Source organism: Propithecus coquereli, unplaced genomic scaffold (genome assembly GCF_000956105.1).
Source record: "Propithecus coquereli isolate 6110/MARCELLA unplaced genomic scaffold, Pcoq_1.0 Scaffold221, whole genome shotgun sequence".
In the NCBI taxonomy this organism is placed as follows: Eukaryota; Metazoa; Chordata; class Mammalia; order Primates; family Indriidae; genus Propithecus; species Propithecus coquereli.
The window spans coordinates 1,008,534-1,036,165 of NW_012147301.1; the positions used below are offsets into that span (position 1 = coordinate 1,008,534).

At 47.1% G+C, this 27,632-nt stretch overlaps 1 protein-coding gene across 1 annotated transcript in view; it reads right to left on the reverse strand.

Moving 5' to 3' along the window:
• MAP2K1 (mitogen-activated protein kinase kinase 1) overlaps nt 1-27,632 on the reverse strand; it is an 89,708-nt gene that overhangs the window by 1,780 nt on the left and 60,296 nt on the right. Inside the window, exons 5-9 of the mRNA XM_012644815.1 lie at nt 7,079-7,348; nt 4,435-4,636; nt 3,071-3,135; nt 1,051-1,112; nt 271-316 (exon numbers count right to left, since the gene is read on the reverse strand). Of these exons, the coding sequence (XP_012500269.1) occupies nt 271-316; nt 1,051-1,112; nt 3,071-3,135; nt 4,435-4,636; nt 7,079-7,348 (645 nt within the window). The remainder of the gene's footprint in view (nt 1-270; nt 317-1,050; nt 1,113-3,070; nt 3,136-4,434; nt 4,637-7,078; nt 7,349-27,632) is intronic.

Sequence of the window (27,632 nt, forward strand, 5' to 3'; positions counted from 1 at the left end):
TATATATGCATCTGCCTTGCCTCCGCTGCACAATATAAGTCTTTGAGACTAGGGACTTTTGTTTTTCCATCGTTGGCTCTCTGCCCCACTCCTACCCCAGCTTTCCCTTTAAACTGACAGGAGGACAGAGGAGTCCGATGTTTGGTATTCTGCAGCCCCAGGCCCAGCTGGCCCACAGTGGGCGGGACAGGGCATGGGCTCAGGGAGTACTGGACAGATGACTGACGGGACAACAAATGAATAAGGCACTGTAAGAATAAATGGACTTACCATGAGTTGTTTCAAATCTGCTCTCTCCGCGGGGTTTTTTATTAAGCTTAAAGGAAGAAAGATAACGTGAGAGCTATTGCCTGCACTGGTTCCAACTCAAATTACTTATGTTTACATGCCTGTCCTCCCTACACACTACAGGCTCTGAGGAGCGCCTGAGCCTTTCTCATCTTCCTGTTCTGAGCACAATGGCATGCCCGTAGTAAGCTAATAAATACCTTGCCAATTTAAAGTTAAAAATTAGTATGCCAATCCCCGTAGAGCAAGTGCCGAAAGCAGTAGCTATCTTTTTTTTTTTAACACAGAGTCTCACTGTGTTGCCTGGGCTAGAGTGCCGTGGCATCATCCTAGCTCACAGCAACCTCAAACTCCTGGGCTCAAGCGATCCTTCTGCCTCAGCCTCCCAAGTAGCTAGGACTACAGGCATGCACCACCATGCCCGGCTAATTTTTTCTATGTAATTTTAGTTGTCCGATTAATTTCTTCCTATTTTTAGTAGAGACGGGGTCTCGCTCTTGCTCAGGCTGGTTTCGAACTCCTGAGCTCAAACAATCCGCCCACCTCGGCCTCCCAGAGAGCTAGGATTACAGGCGTGAGCCACCGCACCCGGCCGCAGTAGGTAGCTTATCCACTGCTGTAGTCAGACACGTAAGTCTTGGCACTCTGCAAGAAGGGCTTATGGTAGCAGCCAGGGGGTAATCAGATGGGCGGGGAACTGTGCCCAGCAGAGGCAAAGCTGGTGCTTTGAGAGATGGGGTGGGGAGCCTGACAAAGACTTACCATTTATTCACAAAATCTTGAAATTCCAGACTGAATACTCCACTGGGCAGTTTTGGAGGAGGCTGCAAACACATGTCAGGACGTGAGAAATGTCTGGCTCTGCACTCTAGCCATCTCTCCCCATCCCACCCCTACCTCTGGGCAGTGCTACCCTTATCCAGACAAAGAAAGGCAGTGGTGGAGGCCAACAGCTGCCCGCTGGGTCACCGTGTTGGAACCACTGTCTCCCACAGTTAGAGCTGGGAGCAGGTCAGGTGTAGAGTTACACCACTCACTTCTCTCTTCCTCTCTCAGCCTCATTTACTCTCCTATGAGATGAGGAGGTTGGGCCTAATGAGCTCTGCGACCCTTTCAAACTCTGATACTCTACAGTGTCAAGTGAGGCGTGGAAATGTAACCAGCAATACTAGCAGCAATAGCTAGGGGGATTCGCAAACCACCAGGCATAGCTCAGGCTCAGGCCTGACAGCGCCTGCAGAAGCCAGCCAGCAAAAAAACACAGACGCACACACAAAAAAACCTTTTCTGAGCCCTGAAGAGGCCAGAGAAAGGTTAATAAAACACTAACTGGCAGAGGGCTGGGTCTAGAAGAATGTTACCTGTACACTCCCAGAATGAGGCTGTTTTCACACATGAGACTGAGAACACTGGCAGCAGCTCTTGCTTTCCCATGGTGATCATGCAGCACTACACAGAACAAGGCCCTGGAGCACAAGGCTCATGGCGTTCCACACAGTTCCAGGAAATGTGAGCCCACTTATGTGACCTGTGTTGGAAGCTGTATGTAGCTTCCTTGTGAGAAGCTGACCCCCAGACACTGTCCAGGATGCCACTGCTCTGATGTATAGCCCCAAATCAACAGGGGATTCAAGACTAAAAATGAAGCACTGACAACCTCTACCAATAAGCCCAGCCTCGCCTTCTTCTCTGGAGGCCACCCTGTCAGCCTGATCAGAGGTCAAGGACTAGATCCCAGCTCTTAGGAACCGTGGCCCAGAGCCAGCCCCGCCCTGCAGACTGTCCCTGCTGCTGGAGGAATGAAGGGAAGTTCAGGGGAGAGAGAAGGCCAACAGCTTGGGCTCCAGAGGTGGTGTCCATCCCTTCTGAGTAGGAGGGAGCCAGGCAAGGGAGGGGCTGTGTGCTAGCAGAGGCTGGGTGGATCACCTGCGCTAGCCCTGCCCTATCCTCCAAGCAACCCTGGTGCTTGTCTACAGTTTCCCACTCCCCAGCCCCAAATTTGATGAATAATTGTCAGTCTCTTCCTTCCTTGATCCTTTTTTCATTTAAATATACTGGTATACTGGTATTTATATTTCACAAATAATAATTAAAGCCAACCAAAAACAAGCAAAAAAAATTTTTAATTACCTATAATTTCATCACTCGGAAATAACCACTATTATTTTATCACTTTTCAGACTTTATATGCACATACGTGCATAGATTTTTTTAAAAGAATTGGTCACAGTGTACATAGTATTTTGTAATCTGTTTTCAAACAATTACAGTGAATACATTCCATATCTATTTCTAAATTCCTTTGTATGTTCATAGCTTTTTAATGGCACTTACAAGCAAAAACCCTGTATTGCAGTTATATATGCATCTGCCTTGCCTCCGCTACACAATATAAGTCTTTGAGACTAGGGACTTTTGTTTTTCCATCGTTGGCTCTCTGCCCCACTCCTACCGCCACCCCACAGCGCTTAGCACATTGTAAGTGTGAGAGAAAGTTTGGTGAATGAAGGCACAAGAATGTAGATGGGCAAGCTGGAGGCTCCTGGGTTTTGGAAAGGAAGAGTAACTCAGAGCTGCCTGAAGATGTCCTCTGGGGAAGGGACTCCTGCAGTTTTTCTAAACCAGCCACTCAATTCCAAAAGCATGATGCACACACCAGAACACAAGAATGCTGGAGTCCAAATTGTAGAAACAACTCAGGTTTCCCAGTCAACCCAGCCATGGGTATTTTCTCAAAAGCAACTAATAAATTCCAAGGTCAAGGAAACTAAGCAGTACTTACCTCATTGACTATGTAATCCAACAACTCAAAAATCGCCATGGGAGGTCGGCTGTCCATTCCATATGCTACAAATTTTATAAAAAGAAAAAAGGAAACACTTCTCAGAAACAGATTACCTGTCAATATGAGGCAAGGGGTTGGGCATGGACCCCGGGGACCAGAACATGGTCACAGAAGATAAACAGAAGAGCCACATATAATGCGTGAACACGGAAGGGACCCACAAAGTCCACAGAGTCAGCTGGCCAGGGAAAGAGTCTGGGCTCTGCCACAATCCTAGGTTTGTGACCTTGGGCAAATCAGCTGACCACTGAGCCAAAGTTTCGAATTCTGTAAGGCAGAGATAGATAATAATTATGCCCGCCCTTCCTTATATTGAGAGAGGAGCAAATGAGATGACTAAATAACTGAAGAATTTAGCTTTAATTATCTCTGAACTTGAGTTTCCTCCTTTCGTATCCCAGAGTCACACGCCAGCCCCTGCAGCAAGGAACTGCATCATCCATCCCTGGCCCCGCTGTTTGTCCCTCAAACGCGCCCTTGCCCGTGTGGACCTCATGGAGTTAAAGACCAGGTCTCCCCAGCCGGACAGGAGCCTCCGGGCAGGAACTACATAAAAAGATGACAGCTAGGTCAGAATATTCCGAGTACCAGGCTTACTTCACAGTATCCACATTCAGAGAGGCAGGCGGAACTGTACAGCGTTACCACCTTAGGAGTCGGACTTGGCCACCTGCAAGCACACGTGGCCTTCGCAAACTGAGTGCTCTGCACCTCAGTTTCCTCATCTCTAAATTGGAGCTGATGACAGTGTTCACAGATGGAATGCTACTCCAGTTAGATAATGCTAGGCAAATCCATGGAGACAGAAAGTAGAGGAGTGGTTGTCAGGGGATGGGGCTGGGGGAAGTTGAGAGGTAGGGAGGGTATTTCTTTCTGGGGTGATGAAAATATTCTAGAATGAGACAGTGGTGATGGTTGCACAACATGGAGAAATATACTAAAAACCACTGAACTATATACTTTACAATGTGAATTTCGTGTTATGTGAACTTTATATCTCAATAAAAAAAGAATCTAACAAAAAATGTCATGACTTACAAAATAAATTAGATAATGTATATGAAGTGCTAAGTGCAGTACCTAGAACATAATAGGTACCCAACAAATGGTAGGAAGTTGTTGGTAGTAACAATAATTTCCTGTATCCATCTGGAGACCCCTGCTGCTTCCCTACCCCAACCCCACCCCCCCACTGCCCCAGCCCCAGCCTGGCATCCAGGGACAGAGAATCAGCCCTCCAGAAAACCCTGATAGTAAGGGACCCCCCACAGTCCAAGTTGGAGACACACCAAGCCACTCACCGCTGAGGGGCCTCCCAGGGGTTCTTGGCCTGGGTGGGGTCTCAGCTGCATCTCCCTCCACGTGGCATCCAAACATCAGCTCCAGCTCCTTGGCATCTGGAGGAGGGATGGGATACCTCCCAACCGCCATCTCCACCAGAGAGAGCCCCATGCTCCAGATGTCTGACTGCACAGAGTAATGAGTCCCTTGGAGTCTTTCTGGCTGCAAGAGAGACAGAGACACAGTTATAACCACTTGAGCTAACCAGGACCCCCGGGTCTGCTAATGCACTTTCTCTTCTGTCTCTTGTCAACAGCTCACGTCATGTCTCAAGAGCTCCATTAACCTCTTAGATTTGGCCTCCCACCTGCCCCAAAACATTGTTGCTTACCAAATCCTAGCTGGCTCCCATGGCTCTGACCCCTCCCCACTGTTCTATCTCCCCTGCAACCTGCCCTGAACTGACAGCCTCCAATCAGGTGGGCCTGGCTGCCACTTCTGCCTGTGGTTGCAGCTTTGCCCAGCCCGGCTACTGTCTTGCACGTGCGGGGCAGCCCAGGGAAAGCCTAGCATGAGAGGTTCATATCTTGTCACCCGAGTCTGAAACATAAAGCTTGTGAAATGTGGGTCACGAATGAGGTGGTGCAGTGGGTACAAAGTGGGTCAGGAGACCTGGTTCAAGTCCCAACTCTGGGATGTATAAGCTACGAGATCCTGAGTCTTAGCCTCCTCATCTATGAAATGGGGCTGCTGGTGATGGCAATAATACTAAGAATGACATTAACTCTACCCACTAGGGTTCCTGAAAAAGTCAATCAAATGAAAATGCATGTTAGGTGTTGCAAAATGCTCTACCAGTATGAGCTGATATTGGTGGGAAGTCAAAGAGAAATAAGTACAATATACAATGCTATACCAAAACACTATTTTTACTGAGCATTATTTGAACAGCACATATATTTCAAGAACCCTACAAAAAATCTATTCCAACCATAGTATGTTTATTTAGAGATTAAATCAACTTCTCCCATAGGATTTTTCACTAACTCCAACACTGGACTGTTTTGGAATTGACCATATAACCACAAAAACCCCAACCATTAAACCCTTGATCAATAAGTCCCAGGGCCTATTAACTGATTTTGAACTTGAGAGTTGGCAGTCAAGTGGCCCAGGGTGCCAGCTGCTCAGTTATTAGACATTTAGGGAAGAAGCAATGAGAAGGTGACAGGGAAGGAGTGGAAGAGAGTTCCACCGTGGGTTACTGGAGGGCAGGGGGGTGGGGATGTGGGTCAGCACCAGGTGAGTGATGCTGACAGTGGCTGGAGTCACCAAGGGGTTAGGGGCAAGAAGGAACAAGGATGTGGACATAAACCTTCACACAGGGATGCAGGGACAGCTGCCAAATCGTCGAGAAGAGGCAAGTGAGGGCATGTGACGCAAAGGCCATCTGCCTGACTAGGAGGCGGCTGGCTTTCAATCCTGGCTCAGCAAGGCTAAGTAGGCAGGTCACGTAACCTCCCTGAATCTAGATTTCCTCAACTCTAAAATGGGAACAATAATCTTTATTTCACAGGACAACCGCATGGATCAAATGAGATCTTTCAAGGATGTGAAAGTGCTTTTACAGACAACACATAAAACATTCTGTACATGTTAAGATCTCCTGAGCCTCTGCCCCTGTCCTGGCGCCATCCGGGCCTGCCTTACCGCCACCTCCATGAAGATCACCCACCCACTCCAACACTCTCTGCTCTGCCTCCCGGACTCACATTCCCAATCATTCTTAGGACATGCCATCCACGTACCCACCCATTCAGTCAACCAAACATTCACCCACTTGCCAAGCATTCCCCGAACACCTACCACGTGCCAGGCCCCATGCCAGACCCTGGGGACAAGTGTGACCTACGGCCTAGTCCCTGACCCCAAGAAGCTCATCATATGGAGGAAGGAGGAGAACATGCTGATGGAGTGGGGACAGGCACACACAGCGCTCTAGCAGCAGTGGAAGCCAGTAGAGTTGGGGCAGGAGGGAGGACCCCCCAGGACAGCGTATTGGCTGAAGCACAGAGACCCCAGCTAGGGGACCGGATAAGCTGCAGTGAGAGGCAGGGGTAGGTGACTGGGAGACGTAGTGAGGCAGGAGAAAAGAGGCTGGAGAATTCTGAGCAAACTCTCAGGAGCTGGGGGATACAAGATGCTGAAAGGATGGGGAGCTGAAAAGAGGGTTTCAAGTGAATGCTCCGGCTCCTACCTTGGGAAAACAGAGAGACAGTGATGCTATTTACTGCTAATGGGAAGGGAGAAGCTGGGAGAGGTTGGGGTAGGGTCATGTCTGAGCACTTGGGGTCTGAGGGTCTGAAGACAATCCGGGAGAGACGTCTAGAGGGTAGCTAGGGCTCACAACCTCTTGAGCCGCGCTCTGAAGCTGAGATCTGCAGTCTCTTTGAGTTAAGGCCCCAAAATCCCAATTATGCTCCAAGGCCCAGCCTAGACCACCCCCACTGGACTTCCACCTCCTCAGGAGGACCACTATCCCTCATCCCTCGTTTCTTGGGCCCACCCAGCACAAGACTCTGGCTCTACAGGGAAGGCACTACTCATGGGGCTCCTATCCCTGGCCAGGAGAGCAGCTCAAGAGATGGAACCTGCTGTTCATACCGACATGTAGGACCTTGTGCCCACGAAGGAGTTGGCCATGGAGTCGATGAGCTGCCCGCTGACCCCAAAGTCACAGAGCTTGATCTCCCCACGGGAGTTGACTAGGATGTTGGAGGGCTTGACATCTGCAGGAAAGAGAGAATAGAGAAGTAGGGAATTGGCACCGGTAGACAGGGAAGGGGCAGCACTCTGGATGGACAGACCAGCCCTGACCACCAGCCCCAGGATCACACCCCCAGCCCCATCAGAGGCAGCCCTCGGCCAAAAACACTGGATACCAAGGCCCCTTAACCCTTATTTAGGGTCCAGGAAAGGACAGTCAGGAGATGAAACCCCCAGCTGATGTAGAAGCAGGACAGAAAGCCAGTAGATTTCCACCCTTTGAGAATGCAGACTTGGCCAGATGACCCATGGGAAGGAGTCAGTTATCAAGAATAGTCAAGATTTCAAAGTTTGTTTCTTCAACCAACCCTACTGGCAAGACACAGTATCTAATGGCTGGATCATAAAGGAGACAGAAAAATCCAAATAATAAGACCTATATGCTTGCCGAGGCTATAAATCAAAGGCTAAAAGGGGGTGGGGTAGGAGCAGGAATTCCTACTGTTGAGCTCTCTGCACCAAGCACAGAGCATGTGGTTTTAGGAAAATGTGTGGCCAGGGTGGAGATGACTGGTGATTCTCTCCCACTGAAGTCACTCACCGAACAGCCTACACAGCTCCATCTACCGTTAATCAAGGGGAGCCCCTGGCTACCATAGGCCCTCAGGAGGCCCGACAGCTGCTCCTCAGAGTCATCCCCCTTCCCTGCACTCATATTACCACCCCACCTGGTCTGCCGTCACCAGCACTAGTACACTGGCCTCTCCTTTGCAGAGAGACATAAACTTCCAAATGGTTTTTCTTTCACCAGCTCTTCTGATTCACACAACCGCCCTGTAAAGTGCACAGACCAGGGCCGATTACCTCATTTACAGGTGGGAAACTGAGGTTGGGATTGGTAGAGGTCCCTGGACCAGGGTGCTGTGGGCAGACATCAGCAAACAATGAGAGACCCACTTTGAGGGCTGGCCACATCCAGTGGCAAAATCCTAAACCATGACAGGGAATCTTTAATAGATGTAACATAGACACTATATAGAACAGCTAGGAAATCGGAGGAAAAACCCAAGCTATCCATAATTTCAACCTACCAGAGCCAAATGAAAAAACATTTCATCATTTTTTCTCCCTCAGTACTCTTTCATATGAATGTGTTCATTCATTTTTCTTCTTTTTTTTTTTTTAAGAGACAGGGTCTCACTCTGTTGCTCCTGTGTTCAAGTGATCCTCTTGCCTCGACCTCCCAAGTCCCATGCCTGGCTATTTATTCCTAAACAGATTCTGAGAGGTCTATTTAAGTACCTTTCCAAGGATAAATTGAAAGAAAAAAAACAAACCCACACTGTCATATCCCAGTGAGTCCCTCCCCTGCCCCACCTTCACCTGGCCCCTCATTAGCTCCAGCCTCTCTCCACTTGCCATCGGCTCCAGGAGCAGGGACCTTGGCTGTCCGCCTCGCCACTCTAAGCTCTGCACGAGAACAATACCTGGTACGGCAGACACTCCAAACACCTTGTGGAAGGAATGAATGGCTCTAAACTCACCACACACACACGCACGCTACCACGCACACACACAGCCACTGGTGTGGCCTAAGACCCAGCCCTCATCACGTCATCCCACCCCCACCCCCGGGGCAAAACCAAGCCAAGCCCCTCAAGAAAGAACAAAAGAACGAAAACCTTCCCAAACCCTCCGGAAACCCCGCCCCTACATGCAGACTTTCAAAGCAGAGCTGCCAGAGTAGCTTTAGAGGGTGTGTGGTTCCAACTCTTCATGAGGGACATGAAAAGTCTAAGGCCCAAGGGGTCGAATAACTTGTTCAAGGTCACACAGCAAAAGCTGGGTAAAGCTGGAAGCAGAACACAGGCCCTCGGACACCTAGAACTGCCCTCCTTCCTCCACCTGCCCTGCTGCCATGCCCCTCAATAGTCTTGTCAACTACTGTTCACTGAGCACCTACTACGTGTGGGCACCGTGCAGCCACCAGGCAGACAGCAGTCAACAAACTCAGCAGTCCCCATTGTCATAAGGTTTAAATGTTAGAGGAGGAGACAGACGATAAACAAACTGAACAAACGTGTAACGTCAGGTGGTGTTGAGTGGCACCAAGAAAATAAAAATATAAAACCACGTGAGGGCACAGCACAGGAGCGTGGGGGTGCTGCTGTGACAGGGTGACGAGGGCCAGCCCTGTGAGGAGAAGATGCCGGGCGGCCTCCTGGGAACTATGCAGAGATTCCAAATTCGGGAAGTGAGGGGCTGACTTTGTCCTTTGCCCAGCCTAGTGTTGGGACATGCCGCCCGACGAACACTTTCTGAGTCCGGCAGCTTGTCAGAGGCACTCGTCCTCATCCGACCATGCCCACAGCCCCTCAGAGGACAGACGCCTGGCCCCCAGAAGTCAGGTGTTCAGGATGTGGAAAAGGGTGCTGAGAATAGGAGGAGCCTGGGACAGCGCCTGCTGGGCCTGGGGGCAGCACACAGGGGCGCTCCAACAGGAACCCTCTTCCACACCTCCCCCGAACGCTCACCTCACCCGCCCCAACGCTCCCCATGGCCTGTTTAGGCGTTACCTACCAGGCTTCGTTTTAGAGCAAAAGAGCAGCACTGGCTAATGAGACCGGAGACTCATGTTCAAATCCTGGCCCTGCCGCCTGCTCTGTGAACGAGTCTTCACCTCTCTTCTCTGGGCTGTGGTTTGCCCATCACAAGATACAGCCCAGGATCAATGTAACGAGCTGTGGCAGGTAAACAGCACACGATCTTACAGAAGTGTGAAGAACGATCATTTCACAGGTTGCCCTCCAAGATGAGCAGTTCACAGATCTCTTCCCAGCAGAGCGCAGCCCCCTCTGCCTGAGCCGGGGGCTCCTGCCTCTGCTGGCTCAGACACTTCTCTCCAGGCTGCAGCTGCTGCTCAGGCCTGGCTGCGCTGTCTCTAGCCGTCCTTGTATCTGATCTTTATTCACATGGCAAGTAAGCCTCCATTTTCAAACTTACATAACACTGTTTTCCTCCATCCTGGCTGTCAGCTCTGGCTTCCCCCACCCGCCCCAGGGAACACCACTGCCTGGGAGGCTGCAGAGATGGAAGGGGCTGGGGAGGAGGAGAGGGGAAACCCTGAGGGGCTTTTCACTGGTAGGACCATGTCAGTTCTGGGAGCCAGATGCACCACTCACATCCCTTCCTGGTGACCCAGAGGGCCTCACAAGGAGAAGCCACTTGGAGACCTGGGCACACCACATCACTAAACTCCAGAGAATGCTTCTGGAGCTACTAGGCTGGGACATGCTCCCCACTTCTCTCCCCCACCACCACCACCAAAGCTCCAGCCAAGCCCAGCTCTTCTCTGGAGATGGAAAAACGGTATATGAGGCCAGAGAGAGTACATTTCCTGATCACTGCTGGCATCCTGCACTTGCTCTTCCCACAATAGCCAGCCCCTCCCCACACAGTTTCTGTCCCCAGAATGTTCCCCCTCCACTCTGTCTGCACAGAAACCAGTGGGACAGCCTCTGCACACAGCCTGCCATGGCTCCCATGTGCCTTAGAGCAGTCCCAGGCCCCTCTGCCCGGCTTTCCAAACCCTTCACTATTTCTTCCTCACCTCTCCAACATCACACCCCAACACGTCTCCACATCCTCCTCCTCCTGGGTCAGGTGGCCTGCCTCTCTAACTGCCCATGACACTTCCTGCGCTGGGCCCTGTATCTAAAATGTCCTCCTTTCTACCCAGCCTCTCCCCTCTATATCTAGGTACCTAGTTCTTCTGAGTCCCCTTCCCAATGTGATACTGCCTCACCCCCGGGGTCCTGAGAGGTTTAACTGGGCTTTCTCCCACATTCTCCTAGCAGAGCCCTCAAATGTTCAACCCACAGTCCCTTTCTACTTCCCAAGACCCCCTCCAGGCCTTGGGTTCTCTTTCTGATCCTTCGATATCAAGAGGGTGATGCTGTGAAGAGCCCCCGCAGGCTGCAATCTGGAGGAAGCATCAACCACCCACTAGATTCCCAGGCTGACAGGCTCCCCTGGGAACTGTTAGGTCCAAAGCCCAGAGGGAGACACATGAAGCCTCGGGTGGAGCAAAATGCTGTTTATCGGAGCATCTGGGTACAGATTGGTGGAGGCCAAAAAGAGCGCCCGCCCCAGGAAGGGGAGAGCGGTGGGTTTTATAGGAGGTTTGGATGCAAGTTTGGGGAGGGCAAATTTTTTTTCTGAATGTTAACCGGTCCGGTTCCGCAACCGTCTGTGGTCAGAGTTAGATTTACAACCTCCAGACTCTCCAAACTCCTGCACCTATTGTTTTACAGGCCTTATGATCCCTATCTAAGTTTTCCATTAACCGCCTTCTGTCCTATACATTCTTTCCGGGTTCCCACCCTGAGCAACCTAACAAGAACCCCCACAGGATGCTGAGACTTGATACCCCAATCCTGCTCCGCTACTGCAACAATGAGCATGGGCAACCCCTTCTTCCTCAACAATGAACAAGAAGGTTTTGTGAAAAACTAACTAGAAGAAAGTATTTTCTTCTCTGGTATCTTCTGCCCTAGAAATAACCACTGTTCAAAGCCTCGATTTTGGCCGGGTGCGGTGGCTCACGCCTGTAATCCTAGCACTCTGGGAGGCTGAGGCAGGAGGATCTCTTGCGGTCAGGAGTTCAAGACCAGCCTGAGCAAGAGCAAGACCCCGTCTCCACTAAAAATAGAAAGAAATTAGCTGGACAACTAAAATTGCAGAAAAATTAGCCGGGCATGGTGGCACATGCTTGTAGTCCCAGCTATTCGGGACGCTGAGGCAGTAGGATCGCTTAAGCCCAGGAGTTGGAGGTTGCTGTGAGCTAGGCTGATGCCACGGCACTCTAGTCCGGGCAACAGAGTAAGACTCTGTCTCAAAAAAAAAAAACAAAAAAACAAAAAACAAAGCCTCGATTTTTCTCTCAAGAGCACACATCTTTAACTACTAAGCATTTTTACTCTTAAACAAGATGTTTGGATAAAATAATTCAGGGGGTTGTTTGTGTATTCTACACACACTTACAGAGAATTCCTGTACCATGCTATGCTACGAGTAAAAAGGAAACAGTCCCTGTCCCTGTACTCAAGGCTGTCACCACCAGGGGAGTAGGAATCCAAATATCAGGAACACGTGCACACATGTGTGATGTTGAGGGCAAAGATGGAGCCGTGGTCAGGGCCCTGTGAACTCAACATAGTCCAAATTCTTCCTCCCCATGGGGATCAGCACCCCCATCTGATGCCTGGCCGAACAGCTGACAAGGCCCAAGCAGGCAGATGAGCCAAGGTGAGTATCGGCCTCCTATGTGTTCCCACTGTGTCCCAGTACCTGCATTTTGTTTGTTCAGGCCAGTATTAAAAGAAACCATATTCCCTAAGGCAAGAAGGCAGGGCACTGAAGAAGAGAAAGGCAGAGGACAGGGGTGGGACACAGAAGAGAAGAGGTGGAAGGAAGGAGTGAGGGCCCACAGAGAAGCAAGCAGAGCCTGGAAGCCAGACTCTGGCTCATCTGTGGCAAAGGCTGAATCCACAAGTGGATAAGCAAGAGTTAAAGGTTTTAAGGGAAAAAAAGGCAAATGAGATTTTTAAAATGGTGACTTCAGGCTTCAAACTACTTCTCCCTAGCATCCCTGGCAGAGCCTTAACGACCCTTCTCTAAAAATAAAGACACAGAAGAGAAAGGGAGCTGACCTGGATAATCCAAATCACAGCCTCCACAGAGCCACCTCCCAATATCCGTGGCCTCAGGGAGCTAATTAAACAGCAGAGATAATTAAAATTCAGAGAAAACCCCAAACCCTTCAATTAGCCATCACCGGTAACCTCTTTTTCCCACCCAAACTTCCAGGAGCAGTGAAAGAAAGGCTGGGTGGGAGGAGCCCAGAAGACCTAGGAAGAATCCACAACAGCTCTGGTTTATGGAGCACATGCTATGCTAGGCCTTTAAAATACATTATCTTCTTTAATTCTCACAATAAGAGTGTGACTATGAACCCCTGAATACACAGCAGAAAAATAGAGGCCCGGAGTGGAAGCATCACCTTGTCAAGGTTGTACGGTGAGCTGACGGTCAGGGCGAGGGTTAGAACTCACTCCTGAGGCAGTGTTCTCTCCAGAGTCTAGAGCATCGGGTCCAGAAGACAGAGCTAAGGGCAAACCGTAAGGAGTTGCACTCCAAAGTTTCGGAGGAGTAATTATTAAGCTGTGGGTGGGGAAGGAGTCACTCACATTACAGAAGTAACAAGCTTTATTTCTGGGAATAGGATCTGACTCGGCGGGGCAGGCTGAAATCCTTGAAACCGGTTATGAGAGAATTCTCTGCTCCTGTTTAGCAAGTGAGCATGATGCTGCTTTCTCAGCTCCAGCCCATTATCCTCCTTGACAAGCCTAACTGCAAGAAACGTGCTAACAGCAGGAACTAGAGGTTGTTTCCCACCTCCTTCTGATTAACAACAGAATTCAAACAGGGAGGCTCCAGAGCATGCCTGCCAGGTCCTAACAAGCAACTATTTTTATCTCCCTCCACTTTCAAGATTTTTACAACCAAGCCCAGCAACTGCATTTTAAGTTTCTTTTCTCCCCTTCCTTTCCCAGCTTCATTAGTTTTGAAATGCTTTCAATTCTCTACCCTCACGCACCCCTCTCTACCAATTCACCGTTCATCCCCTGACCCAAAAGACACACAAACCCTGACGATTAAACATGAGATGATGTTGCAGGAGTTTAGGTTTTGGTTTTCGTTAGCACACGTCATTCCAAAAAAAAATGACCTAAATTTTTAAAACAGTATGTAACAAAAGCCAGAGCAAAGGGGGGTGTGGGGGCAGGGAGACAGCTATGGATCCCAGATTCCCTGGATCTCTCATTTCTAATGACCCCACAATAATAATATTTGGCAGAACAGTTCCATTTTACACTTATGGGAATTAAAACTCAAGGATGAAGCCTCTTGCCAAAGACCGGAAAGTAACCTTTCCATTAAAAGAAACCTGCGTTAGGAGCAGATATGCTCCATCACAGAGCCAATCAACCACCTAGGGCAGGAAAACAATGCTGGCTAATTTGGATACTTACCATATGCTATTCAAAGGAAATTAGCTAAAAAACCTGTTTTGACCTGCTGAAGGCTAATTTTGCTCAGCAGGAGGTGGAGGGGAAGACACTGACAAAAGAAGATAGGCCAGTGTTCTGTTCATTTTTAAATGGTGATGGGGAGAGAATTTCTAGTAGAGTCACTGTATTTATGGTGACCTCGGCTTCTCCAAAGTCATCACCATTTGTGCCTGGGTCACAGCTCAGCATGATTCACTAGAAAAGTCTGGAAAAGAGATCAGGAGGCCACTTGCTGGTCATTCTTAGCTTGGGATAGCTCATAATGGAAAGCTCTTAGAAGAACGTGTTTAACGATTTAAAGACAGATGTCAGGCAAACATAAGGGGTATTCCTTGTTTAGTCTACCTACTAAGAACTGTCTCATCACACACACTTCTTTAGGGGAAACCTCCTCCCTCACGCCAACAACAGCCTCAGGTAAAGAATGACAATCAGAGAACCCTGTCCCCTGGGCTCAGGGCAGCAGCCTCCTGACCTAGGCTGGGCCACTTGCAGCTCCCCGTCCCTGGCCATGGTGACCCCAGCAGGTCTGGGCATATGACCTGTATCAGTCCAATCAGAGTCCTTCCTCAGAATTTTCCAACCACCGCTGGGAAAAGCCCTTCCCTTTCGGATAATGAGACTAAAGCCAAAAGCCGTGGCTCTGGTCTGGTAGAGACAGCTGGCCGGAGTGAATAAAGCCAACGATGAAAGAGGAAAAAATGTGAGGAAGACAGGAAGAGCATCTTTTATACTACATTTTAATCGAAGTATAAGAGCTAATGGCATTTGAGTCCCTGGATATCCCTCAGGCCAGCTGCACTCCTATCCTTCCCGCAGTTTCGGTAGCTGAGCAAAAAAAAAAAAGAAAATCACCTTTATTGTTTGAGCTAATTCAAGTTCACTAACAACCAAGAATCCCAACACCCAGTGATTTTATCACCAATTGGCATCATAAATTACATTATTACATAAGCCGTGTGGTATAGAAATAGCACCACCAACCTTGGAGATAGGCAGATCTGGATTTGAATCCTAGCTCTGCCATCACTAGCTGTGTGATGACACACAAGTTACAAAACCTCTCCGATCCTTTCCTTGACTGTCAGGTGGGAACAGTAATTCCTTGTGCCTGGCAGGTACTAAGTGCTCAATAAATAGGAGGCAATAAACGTGAGAAGCACAGAATTTAGAGTTCAATGGCTCTTGCAGCTTGGAGGGAAAATAAAAGCTAACATCTGACAAAAAATAAAACTGATATAAGGACCCAGATTCCTTCTCAGCATGGCTCCTACACAACATGACCCCCCTCGGTGCCAGGAGGACTACACTGTTCCCCAAATATTTCCTGCATGTTTGTCCTGATCACTTGCTCTTGCTAGTCTCCAGGCCACATGTCTTCTCTGCTTACACATGTCCTACTGTCCTTCAAGTCTTTCTGATTCAGGGAAGGGGGGAGGCAGGGAGAGGAGGGCTGCCTAACTCGATTAACTTAGTTACCTCTCTTCACTTACAGGAAGGAGCCCACCAACTGTGTGTACTATGTAAGTTTTGCTGGGTTACTCAGGGACTTGGGCTAAGAAGGTCAGGTTGAGTCTGGGCTGTGTCTGGGATGGACTTAATACATGCTGGTTACTAAGGGGAGGCATCTGACTCCTGCCCTTGGCCATAGAAGCAAAGAATGCAGGACAAGGAGAAAGGCTGCCTGGGATCCCAGTGGCCTTCTGGTCCCTGTCCTGTACCTTCCTGAGCACTGACTACATCTGGCACTCGGGTTCCCTTAGGGCCCCTTGGATCCTTATAAGGAAGTCCTGTGTTCTGTTTACACTATTGGTTTTGGTTACTTGTAACCAAGAATCCTCACTGAGACAAAGCCCAGCTCCCCTGGGAAGCCTCTCCCGACCACTGTCTGCCCAAAAGACTCCCTCTCCTTGGAACCTGTAGATCTCATCATGTATGTTACTTGTCATGTTAGTTCATATGCCACCTTCTTTTAGTAAAATTTTTGTTCTGGAAAAAATCCAAATATTCACAAAAGTAGAGACAGTAACCAGTACCCATCACCCAGCTTCAACAATACTGCATCATTTGTCACCAATCTTATTTCATCTATAACCCCCAGCTTTTTATTTGCAGGGTGGAACGGAATACCTGAAGGCAAATCCCAGACTTGGTGTGTCAATTCACCCATAAATCTTTTATACAGTTCTGCTTCTCCAACTTGGACTCAAAGCTCTATGAAGACAAAGACTCTCTCTTCTGCTTCTTAGGTGCCCAGCACTGTATGGTCAATGGGCTTTTAAATACCAAAACCTTGATGCTATAATGTAACACTGGGTCAGAATTTCATCTGATCCTGAGGACAGTTCCAGGAGATGGTTAAGAAGTAACATTACCCCTAAAAGAATGAAGAAGGTGGGACTCAGAAATGATGAATTCTGCCAGGATCACCCAGGGAACCAACAGCCAAGCTGGAAGGAACATTCTGTAAGGTTCTGTCTGGTCAGGATGCTAAAGGGAGAGGATGTAGCGGCTCTGAGCCACTTGGTGGGCAGCAGCTTCCTAGGGATTTGGGACTGCCACCACCACCTGATGACAGCACTGTGTATCCTTCACAGAGCAGTAAGCACTTACCTCCAACTGTAACTTTAAAATATGATTTCCAAATGTAAAAAAAAAAAAAATCCACCATGTTTGTTTCCAATTAATTTGGTTCTATTGAACATTATGTTAGTTCCCACCCTCAAGCTGAGATGCACCAATAGACTCTGTTATTGTCACTCCATGGTGTCAGACATCATGAGCTAAGTTCCATCTTGCTTTGGGTAGTGGTTAATGAAATCCACCCCTAGTTTGATCACCACATGATCAGACTTCCAAATCAAACCAGCTCTCCTGGGGCCAGGGTCCTCAGGAAGTTACCTGTAACTAAGGAGAGTGGCAGCCCCAGCCCCAGGTTTCTATTAGAAATGAGGCTTTATAGCTGGGTGCAGTGGCTTGAGCCTGTAATCCCAGCTACTCAGGAGGCTGAGGTGGGAGGATGGCTTGAGGCCAGGAGTTCAAGACCAGCCTGTGCAATGCAGCCAAACCCTGTCTCTTAAAAAAAAAAAAAAAGAAAAGAAAAGAAAGAAAGAAAGAAAAAAGAAATGAGGCTTTGTGACTTGAGAAGGAGCAGGACACAGCCCTCCAGGGATCTCCAGGTACAGCTCCTGGGCATAGCCTCGGGCCTCAGGCTCCCTCCCACCACAAAAATCCCAGGAAGGACTTCAGGCAAGTCTTCCTCTCCTTCCCTCCCCATCTTCCCACACCAGTACCTGCCTTTTGCTGTTCAGAGACTGCCCAGAATAAACCCTGACCACCTCTCTCCCATCTGTCCCCTCCTGTCCCTTTACTCTGCTATTATTCTGAAACCCATGTTATCTCTCACTGGACCATGGCAACAGCCTTCTATTAATAATTGACCTCTCCCTCCTCTCTGGTTCCCCTTGGTCACAGCAGCCCAAGTCCTCTTCCTTAAAGGACAGCTCACCTCACTTCCCTGTGCAGGAACATGCCACTGCTCCCCGCTGCCTATGATTAAAATCCAACTCCTGAACATGGCACTGAAGACCCTCCCTACCACTTGAACTATTCCTCACTTTCATTCCCACCCCTTGCCAACACTTTGTTCTAGGCAACTTGATCCGCTTGCTATTTCCTATGAGGACACATCTGTGTTTACCTGTCTCTGTGTCTCCCTCTACCTGGAATTCCTTTCCCTGACATTGCCACATGTGTAACTTCCACCTGTGCTTCAAAGCCCAGCTCAAACACCACCTCCTCCATGATGCCTCTCTAAAAGGATCCGAGAAAGCACTCTCCCTCCTCCAACATCCCGTCTGCCTCTATCAAGGAGCTAAGAGACAACTCATCTGGAGCTATAATCCATCACTGTGGGTCTAGCAGACGAAAAAATTGTAGAGAGGACGAGACTCGCCATTTCTAACCAAGAGACCAGCATACTGAATTCTAGCTACTAATTAGCTACTCTGTTTCTCTCATCTGGGAGGGCAGTCTAAACGGGTCAGAAGGAATTACTTCTCTAAATTCACTGTCCCCTTGAAGCTGTTGCCCACAGAGCTGTGGGATGAGAGTGGTGAGTGAAGGAAGAGAGAGGCAGCCAGGCCCACCTTGTGGATACCACAGGCAACCATTTATGGTTTGAGGCTCCTCTGCCACGCTGACAGGGACTATGCTCAGGACAAGACCCTGTGTGTAGTCTCAGGCTGGTGGAGGCAGGGGCCACCCTTTCTGCTCGGCAAAGCCTGACAGGATGCCAGAAAAGCCTGGCAGGCAGGACAGTGCCTTGCCAGGGTTGCGGAATAAGCCACTCAGAAATTCGTCCACGTGAGTTTGCTACCAACAGTTTATAAACAACAAAATAAAAACAAACTTGAGCCACTTCGGAGCCTGCCTATCAGTGCTAACAAGTTGGAATGATGTGAGAGAAAGAATTTAGAGCTGACTGCCGCTGGGACGCTGTGAGATGCTTTGGAAACTCCCAGCTCCCACCAGGACTAGGATCTAAAAACACTCTCATAAAGGCTACATGGAAGCCTTAAATCTCATTCTGATCTGAAAGCCCCATTTTTATATAACTCTCTACCCTGGGCAATAAAGGAACATTTCTGGAGCAGTTCCAAGCAGGATGGCCCTAAGGTATAAGCTATTCTGGCTCTGAGGAGAGCCATCCACCGTGCTGGAATTACAAGGGGCTGTGTGTCCCCTCAGAAGTCTAGGCTGGCTTTCTCAGTACACCACAGGCCCAGGTTGCTAATTCAATACTGGATACATAAAGATCAGGCAGATTACACACGATCTCATCTGACAGGAGGAAAAGAAATGCTAGTTGACGCATAATTTAATACTGTTCTTAGCATTTATTGATCTTTATCAGCTAGAAACTCCAAGGCAGAAAATTTACAGGCTAAGTTGTATGAACTCCATATTGACCTAAATCATGTAATGCTTCTTCAGGGTCTTGACTGCAATAAGGCCTTGATAATCAGAGTAGACCAAGAAGAATGGCAGGCTGGCAATGCAAACCATTGCTCTAAACAGCAGGAAAGAGAGCTGCATCCTAGCGCCCTCTACCCCTCCAACCCTTTAACTCGAGGCAGAAATACCTACCTGGTTCAGCTTCAGATGAACTGGACCTATTACCTACCACATAAGTGGAAAGACTAAAGGGAAACTTTGGTGACTAATTCTTCTCAGAGCCCCAGGGTCAGGAAGAAGTCCTCTCTTCTACCTATGTCAGCCATCATGTTTTCCTTGAGAACTTAAAGTTGACCCAGTTAAAGCTGAGTTACGTGCTTAAATTCTAAAGTTTCCTCTATTAAGGGATTCTTCTTCCCCTTAACTCAGTGGTCAGGAAGATTTTTCTGTAAAGGACCAGGGAGTTAATATTTTAGGCTTTGAGGGCCACACGGTAGTTTTTTCCACAAGTAACTATTCAAATTTGACATTATAGCACAAAAGCAGCCACAGACAACACTTAAAACAAGCACGGTCATGTTCCAACAAAACTTCATTTATGGATACCAAAATTTGAATTTTATATGACTGTCACATGTCACAATATTTTAAAAGCCATTCAAAGCTTGCAGACCATACAACACTCGGCAGCGGGCCAGATCTGGCCTGTGAGCCAGTTTGCCACCTTTGCGTCCACTGCTTGGCTATTATTGTGATCCCATTAGCGGGTTTTTGTCTTTCTGACCCAATGCTTAACAGAATTTGTAGTGGGAAACCTTTTTTTAATTTGCTTGCTTTCAGCATCCATTCCTTCTCCTTCTAGTAACAAAGCCCCTCCTTTTCATCTGGGATATGCTCCTCCCCAACATCAACTGTTTCTACTTGGATGTCAACCAAGAGGCTCCATCTGTCCTACCAGTGGCGAGTACACAGCCCAGAGTGGCCCACCAGACTGCACAGTGAGTGGGCCAGGCGTGGGCAGGCACTCCCGGCAGAGCCGATTTGCCAAGCAGTGGTTCAAGCACTGATCTAGATGCCGGGGAGTGCAGGCGGAGCTCTTTCTCTCGGATAGGGAGCACTGAGAACTAGATGTGTCTGGGACTAGTAAGGACCATCCCTAGTGAAGAGAATCTGACTGAAAAGGAAGCCCACACAAGAATGGGCAAAGCCAAGAGCTGACCAGAGTCCTGAGGCAGTCATTTCAACCCCATACTCAGCCCCTGCCTTCAGACCTCCCGGTGACCCAAGCCAATACTTTCCCTCTTTTGATTAAGTAATCTTGAGTTGGGTTTCTGACACACCAAAGAATTTTGACTAATAAATTATGTCACGTCAGATTATATTTGAAAGTTGGCAGGGTTGTGATTCATGCATAAAACAATGACAGTGTCTATGTTCCACCATATTCTTGAGTCATTTACAGATATGTCTCTTTCCCCCGTTAGACTCTAAGCTCCTGGAGGACACAGTTCATTTATGAGCCATTTTTATGCCTATGAGTGATTCATCCAGTACCTTGCACTTGGCAGGTATTCTATAAATATTTTACAAATATGAATTACTTATCTTTAATGGAGGAAAAGACTGTGAGGAGAGGGGAGAACAAACAAGGAGGAGCAAATGCATGTACCTACCCATGACTATCCACCAGAATGTTACCCCAAGATTTCAGAGAAAACTTACACTTCCAAAGAGGTGACAGATCTAATACCCACCACCTGATCAACAGCCCACAAATCACACACACCAGGCTCAGCCATACAGATTGCTTCTCTCTTTGAACACCCAGGGGAAATAGAATACAATATTTTGTTCAACACCTGAACAAATCACAGTGGACCAGTCCAGCTGGCCAGAGCTTCAGCGTTGGGAATATTAGCTATACATATTCTGCCCAAGAAGTCCTGCTCCGTGACAGCAAAGACAAATCACTTCAGGAGTGAGGGTGAGGACTTGCTTATCTCCAAGATCCCATCTGGTATGTGCATGCTAGAAATGTAGGAAAGCTACCATGTGTACAACCAAGCCAACGTACCAAACTAAGACCAGGACATACTCACTCAGTTGAAGAAAAATGACTGAAAAACTTTTAAGAGGCTACTACCTAGTTGGAAAAACAGTACCTAAATGATATGTGAAAACAGTTGTCCTTCCCCCAAATACCATGATTTTAAAAATTTGTAAGTGCAGGTATGCCTAGCTTTTTTTTTTTTAAGAGACAGGGTCTTGCTCTGTAGTCCACGCTGGAGTGCAGTGACAGGATCATAGCTCACTGAAGCCTCAGACTCCTGGGCTCAAGGGCTTCTCCTGCCTCAGCTTCCAGAGAAGCTGGGATTACAGGTGCGTGCTACCATGCCCAGCCAATTTTTCTTTTTTTATAAAGACAGGGTCTCACCATGTTGTTCAGGCTGGTCTCAAACTCCTAGTCTCATGCAATCCTCCTGCCTTGGCCTCTCAAAGTGATGGGATTACAGGTGTGAGCCACCATGCCCGGCCCCTAACTTTATACTACTGATATATTCCTAAAAAGAAATGTTTAAATCAAATTGATATAATTTGCTCGCCTTTTTGAAGATTCTATAATAACTTATATTTGAGGAATTCTGTAGTGAATGCTTTGAATAAACAAAGAATTGCCCCTAGAACAACTTGTGTTGTAAGTTATTTTTGTACATTAGAACAGGGCACACCTAGAAATCACTTTCAACCTAATAATTTAAAACACCAAGTGTCACCTCTACATGCCAACCTGCCTGCAACAAGCAGCAGGAAAGGATGGTGTCCCTTGATACCTGCATGACTGTTGTGGGAGGTGATTACCAAAGTCACACGTACTGACTTTGGACTCCTGTGGGAAGTGACTGAGCCAACAGCCCACCCCACAGTAAGCTAAGAGGGGCCAAACTGGCCCAGCAGCAACAACACTGTGGGAGTCGTAGACTAAGGCAGCTGCTTTTCTGCTTGAGTGACCCAGCCTTCCAACTAGAGTAGCGCTGGTTCCTGCCCTACCAAGGTCTGTTGATTCAGCTTTTTAAAGGATTCTCTGAACTTTCCTAAGATCCTTCTAAGGAATTTTGAGAAGCTTAAACCAAGTCAGGCTGATTTCTGTTGCTGGTAATCAAAAACCTCTACTAAGCCAGGTGTGGTGGCTCACGCCTGTAATCCTAGCACTCTGGGAGGCCGAGGCGGGAGGATGGATCACTCGAGCTCAGGAGTTCAAGACCAGCCTGAGCAAGAGCAAGACCCTATCTCCACTGAAAATAGAAAAGTTAGCCAGGCATCGTGGTGCCTGTAGTCCCAGCTACTCAGGAGGCTGAGGCAGGAGGATCAGGAGTGGAAGTGCTAACATTTACTAAGTCCCTACTGTGTGTCAAGCACTATTCTAAGTGCTTTGTATTCATCATCTTAATTAATCCTCCCAACCCTTTAGGTAGGCTGTTTTCTCCATTTTCCTGAGGTTTGGAGAAGTTAAATAACTCATCCAAATTTACACAGTAAGTGGCACCATAAGGATTTGAACCTTAAACTGTTATCACTGTGACAGAGTGAACAAAAAGGGCCACAATGTTTGGTAGCTCCTCCCAACAAGAGATGGAGTCTTCACTCTACTTTTTGAATCTTGGAGTGACCACGTGACTTGTTTTAGCCTACAAGACATTAACAAACCTGACATAAGCAGAGGCGTAAAAAGTGCTTGAATGTTGGGGTTTACCCTCTCTTGCTACTGGAAGCCCTAAGACCACCATGGGAAGAAGCCAGGATATTAGTCTCACAGAGGACAGGCAATCACATGAGAAAAGAGGCCCTGCCAAACCACAGGAAAAAAACTGTATAAAGTAATAAACTGTTATTTTAAACTACTAAGTTTTGGGGTGGTTTGTTATACAGCAAAAGATAATTGAAATAATTACTAAGCTATCTCCAGCAAATAAATATCAATAAGAGTAAATAAAAATTTAAAGCAGAGAAAAAGCTTCTTTATTCTTCCCTGTTTTGCCTCAAGGACAGGATGAGAAGAAATAGAGTTTAGATTTCATCTGGAAAGAATATAGTTAGACCAGAGGTAGAACTGGCAATGAGGAAGACTGAGACAGGGAGACTTGCTCTCTCTCATTTTCACCCTAACTCGGGTTTCCAGGATCATCCACTCACTGTGCTGCCTGCTCGGGAAGCGGGTTGGGCCAGAGTCCCACTCCACAGCCCAGGCCTTGCCGCGACTCCTTCCAGGGTTTCTGGAGAAGACTCTCGGACAGCTGAGCAGCCAGGCCAGCCCAAACAGGCACTGCTCACTGGGGCAGAAAGTCCTTCTAGTGACTTCCCCTTCTTAGCTGTGCAAATGGTGAACTTTCCACCAAAGACATCTGTTCACAGACCCATCTGGCTCACAAAGCAGCTCTTCATGCCAAACGACTGGTGAAGCCAGAAAGAGCCCTGAGAAGAGGGGGCAGCACTAGGTGGAAGAGAAGAGGAAACTGGTCATTCCAGGAACCTCCCTCTCTTTGGAACGGGAATCAAGTTAGAGCTCTTCATTGAAAAACACAGGGCATGGTCCATAGTAGGCACATAGTAGAGAAAAGCACAGGACTCAAATCACAGCGTTAAAAGAGCAGGAGACATGGGTCCCTGGCTCAGTTTCACTGTTCACTCCCTGCGTGCTCTGGCACAAGTTAATCACATATTCATCCACATAACGAATCGTTAAAGACGTATTATTCTCTGCTATTGTGTTAGAGACTGAGATATAAAGAAGAATTAGACATATTCCCGATCTGAAGAAACTCACAGGTTAGTGGGAAAGAGCGACATAAAAACTTCCCACTTTACAGATGCAGAAACCAAATCTCGTCTCTCTGGGCTCAGTTTCCTTCCAAATTACATAAAGGAATAGGGAAAGCAATTAGCATTTGTTAGGGCCTTCTATGTGCAAAACACTTTGACAGTTGCTTTCCCTAGTAATTTAGTTAATCACAGGAACCTCTGAGTAGGTATGAGGACTCCATCCCAGAAGACAGGATGCCTTTACTCCACCAGATCCTTCTACAACAGTAACCTCATGGGTCCCTCTGAGGGCTAAATTAGATTGCATATGTCCATCACGGCCTAGAACACAGCGCCAGGCTTAAGAAATGTTCAGTCCTCCTCTCCTTTCTGCTATTCCTATTTGCTGGAAACTAATACACTAAAGTATTCAAACATGGAACTCAGGGGTCTTAAAAAGCCACAGATTTGAGGGCCATAAACTGTTGGAAAACTGTTCCCCCCTCAAACCATACCACCATCTCTTTCTGATATTATCTTGTCAGTGAAAAGAGGACAAGATGGCAGCCAGTGCAATTAGAAAGCAGGTGGTTTTCTACAGTTAGCATTTTAAGTGTACAGTGTTTCATGCATTTTGAAAAATGTATACATACCTGCAAACTGACTACCACAATCAAAATTTAGTATTTGTATTACTCAAAAAAATTCCCCTCATGCCCCTTTAATCTATTCCCATTTCCAGACTCTTAGTAGTCACTCATCTCCTTTTCTTTTCTTTTTTTTTTTTTGAGACAGAGTCTGCCTCTGTCACCTGGGCTCGAGTGCTGTGGCATCAGCCTAGCTCACAGCAACCTCAAACTCCTGGGCTCAAGTGATCCTCCTGCCTCAGCCTCCCATGTAGCTGGGACTACAGACACGTGCTCCCATACCCGGCCAATTTTTTCTATGTTTAGTAGAAATGGGGTCTTGCTTTTGCTCAGGCTGGTCTTGAATTCCTGACCACAAGCGATCCTCCTGCCTCAGCCTCCCAGAGTGCTAGGATTACAGGCGGGAGCCACAACACCTGGCCGCCGCTCATCTACTTTTACTGTGGATTAATTGCCTGTTCTAAAATTTCATTTAAATGGAAACTTACAGTATGTTCTATGTTTTGTGTAGAGCTTCTTTCACTCAACATGTTTTGAGAATCATCCAAGTTATACGTATCAATAGTTTGTTCACTTTTATTGCTTGTTGTAGTCTATTGTTTGAATATATCAAAGTTTGCCTACCCACTTATCTGGTAATAAATATTTTTATTGTTTCTAGTTTTGGGTTATTATAAAGCTGCTGTGAACTTTTTTTTGAGACAGAGTCTCCCTCTGTCATCCTGGGTAGAGTACAATGGTGTCATCATAGCTCACTGCAACCTCAAATTCCTGGGCTCAAGTGATCCTCCTGCCTTAGCCTTCCAAGTCACTGGGATTATAGGCATAAGCCACTGCACCTGGCTTCATTACATTTTTTTAAATATTTGGTAAACATTTTTTCAAATATTTTCCTGCCCCCTCCTTTCCTGGGACTCCAGTTACTCATAGGTTAGATTGCAGGATAGTGTCCTGCATGTCTACGAAATTGGCACATAGATCTCATACTTTCCTTGCCGTTTCCCAAGGATTCCAATTACATGAAAGTTAGACTACTTGGATCTTGTCCCACAGGTCTCTGAGGTTCTGCTCTTTTCTCTCTTTCTAGTCTTTTCCTCTTTGTGCTTCAGTTTTGTTTTTCTGCCAATTTTCTTTTATTGAAAGAAAAAAACCTTAGGGCTCAATCTTAGAACCTGGGACCTTAAAGGATATAGGGAAAAACCTTTCATTTTACTGATAGCATAACTGAAGTCCATAAGGACTCCACAGCGCTGGGACTGGAATTACAAGATGGTTTTCTTTGTTTCTACAGTGAATCAGAGAATACAAAATTCTTTTTTTTTCCTTGTGATTATTTATTTACTTTTTATTTCAAAACATTAAGGGTGTACTTCAGTCTTGATAGCTTCTGTTACAACATCTTCAAGTTAAACGATTTTTTTCTTATGCAGGGACTAATCTGCATAAGAAAATAAAATTTTCACTTCAGATATTTAATTTTTTATCCATAGAAATTGCATGGTTATTTATTTCTTCCATTTCTCTGCCTTTATACTACTCTTTTCCTTTAAATCCTTGAGCATATTTATAATATCTGTTTTAAAGTCATTTTCTGTTTATTCCATCTTCTTATTTCATTTCTGGGTCTCTTCCTATTGACCTGTTTCTCTCTTTGTATGAGTCACATTTTCCCGCCTATTTGCACATCTGGTAATTTTTCTATTAGCTGCTGGACACTGTAAGTGTGAGTGTCTGGATTTTGCTGTCTTCCCTTGAGTGTTGAACTTTATTTTGGTATGCTGTTAAGTAACTCATGGATAAGCTTGATCCTTCAGAGCCTTGTTTTTAGGTTTTATTAGATAGGTTTTGAAAACTTCTCTAGAGCTAGTTTAGGTCTGCTACTAAAGTGACTCTTCTGAGTCTCTACTGAGTTTCCTAGGTGTTCAATTATGGCTCTCCATTCTGAATGGTTGGAACTTGAACTTCTCCCAGCACTGTGTAAACTCTTGGAATTGTTCAGCTTATAGCTCCTTGGTAGTTCTCTGCCCAGCCTGATGGACTTTCACCCAACACATGTGCACATCAGCATTCACCAACAAACTCAAAGGCATTAACAACATACTTCCCAGCAGAAAGCGAGAGCAATCACAGGGCTTCCCGCTTCTGTTCCCCATCTCTCGTGGATCACAGTCCTGCACCGTTGTTCAGAGTCTGATAACTGCCGTTTCATGTATTTTCTCCAGTTTTATAGTTGATTATGGTGAGAGGACAAGTTTGTCACCAGTAACTCCTATAAATTTCAGAAATGGAAACCTACTTTTCCTTTCTAAACGTTAGTTCTCTTTTAATTTCTCCTGCTCTTGTCAGAATAATCTCTCGTCCTCAGCAATGCAGTTTTATGGCCCAAGCTGAAGTTACTAGATGCACAAAACGGAGCCATATGCACAAGCTGTAAGCTAGCCATGCGAATTCTAACATAAAGGTCTGCCTCAGACAGAAACCATTCAATATTTTGAGAAATTTTTCCTGGAACGAGAGGGAACATTTGTACAGCCTTCTTCCTCTTCGTGCTTCACTTTCTATTTCTTTTCTTCCCCCAGAAGCCCATTAGGGAGGAGCTGCTATTACTCTTCCTCTTTCCAGAGAGCCCACCTGGCTAGTCACTCTATTCCCAATGCAGAGTTTCCCAAAATGTGGCTACGGAACATGGCACCAAACCAGTGCTTACTTGAAAACCAGTGTCTGACACACGCTACAACACAGATGATCCTTGAAGACATTATGCTAAATGAAATAAGCCGGTCATAGAAGGACATATCCTACAGAATTCCATTCATATGAGGTACCTAGAGTAATCACATTTAGAGACAGAAAGCAGAATGGTGGTTTCCAGGGGCCGGGGGAGGGTGAAAGAGAGTTGTGAAATGGATACAGGGTTTC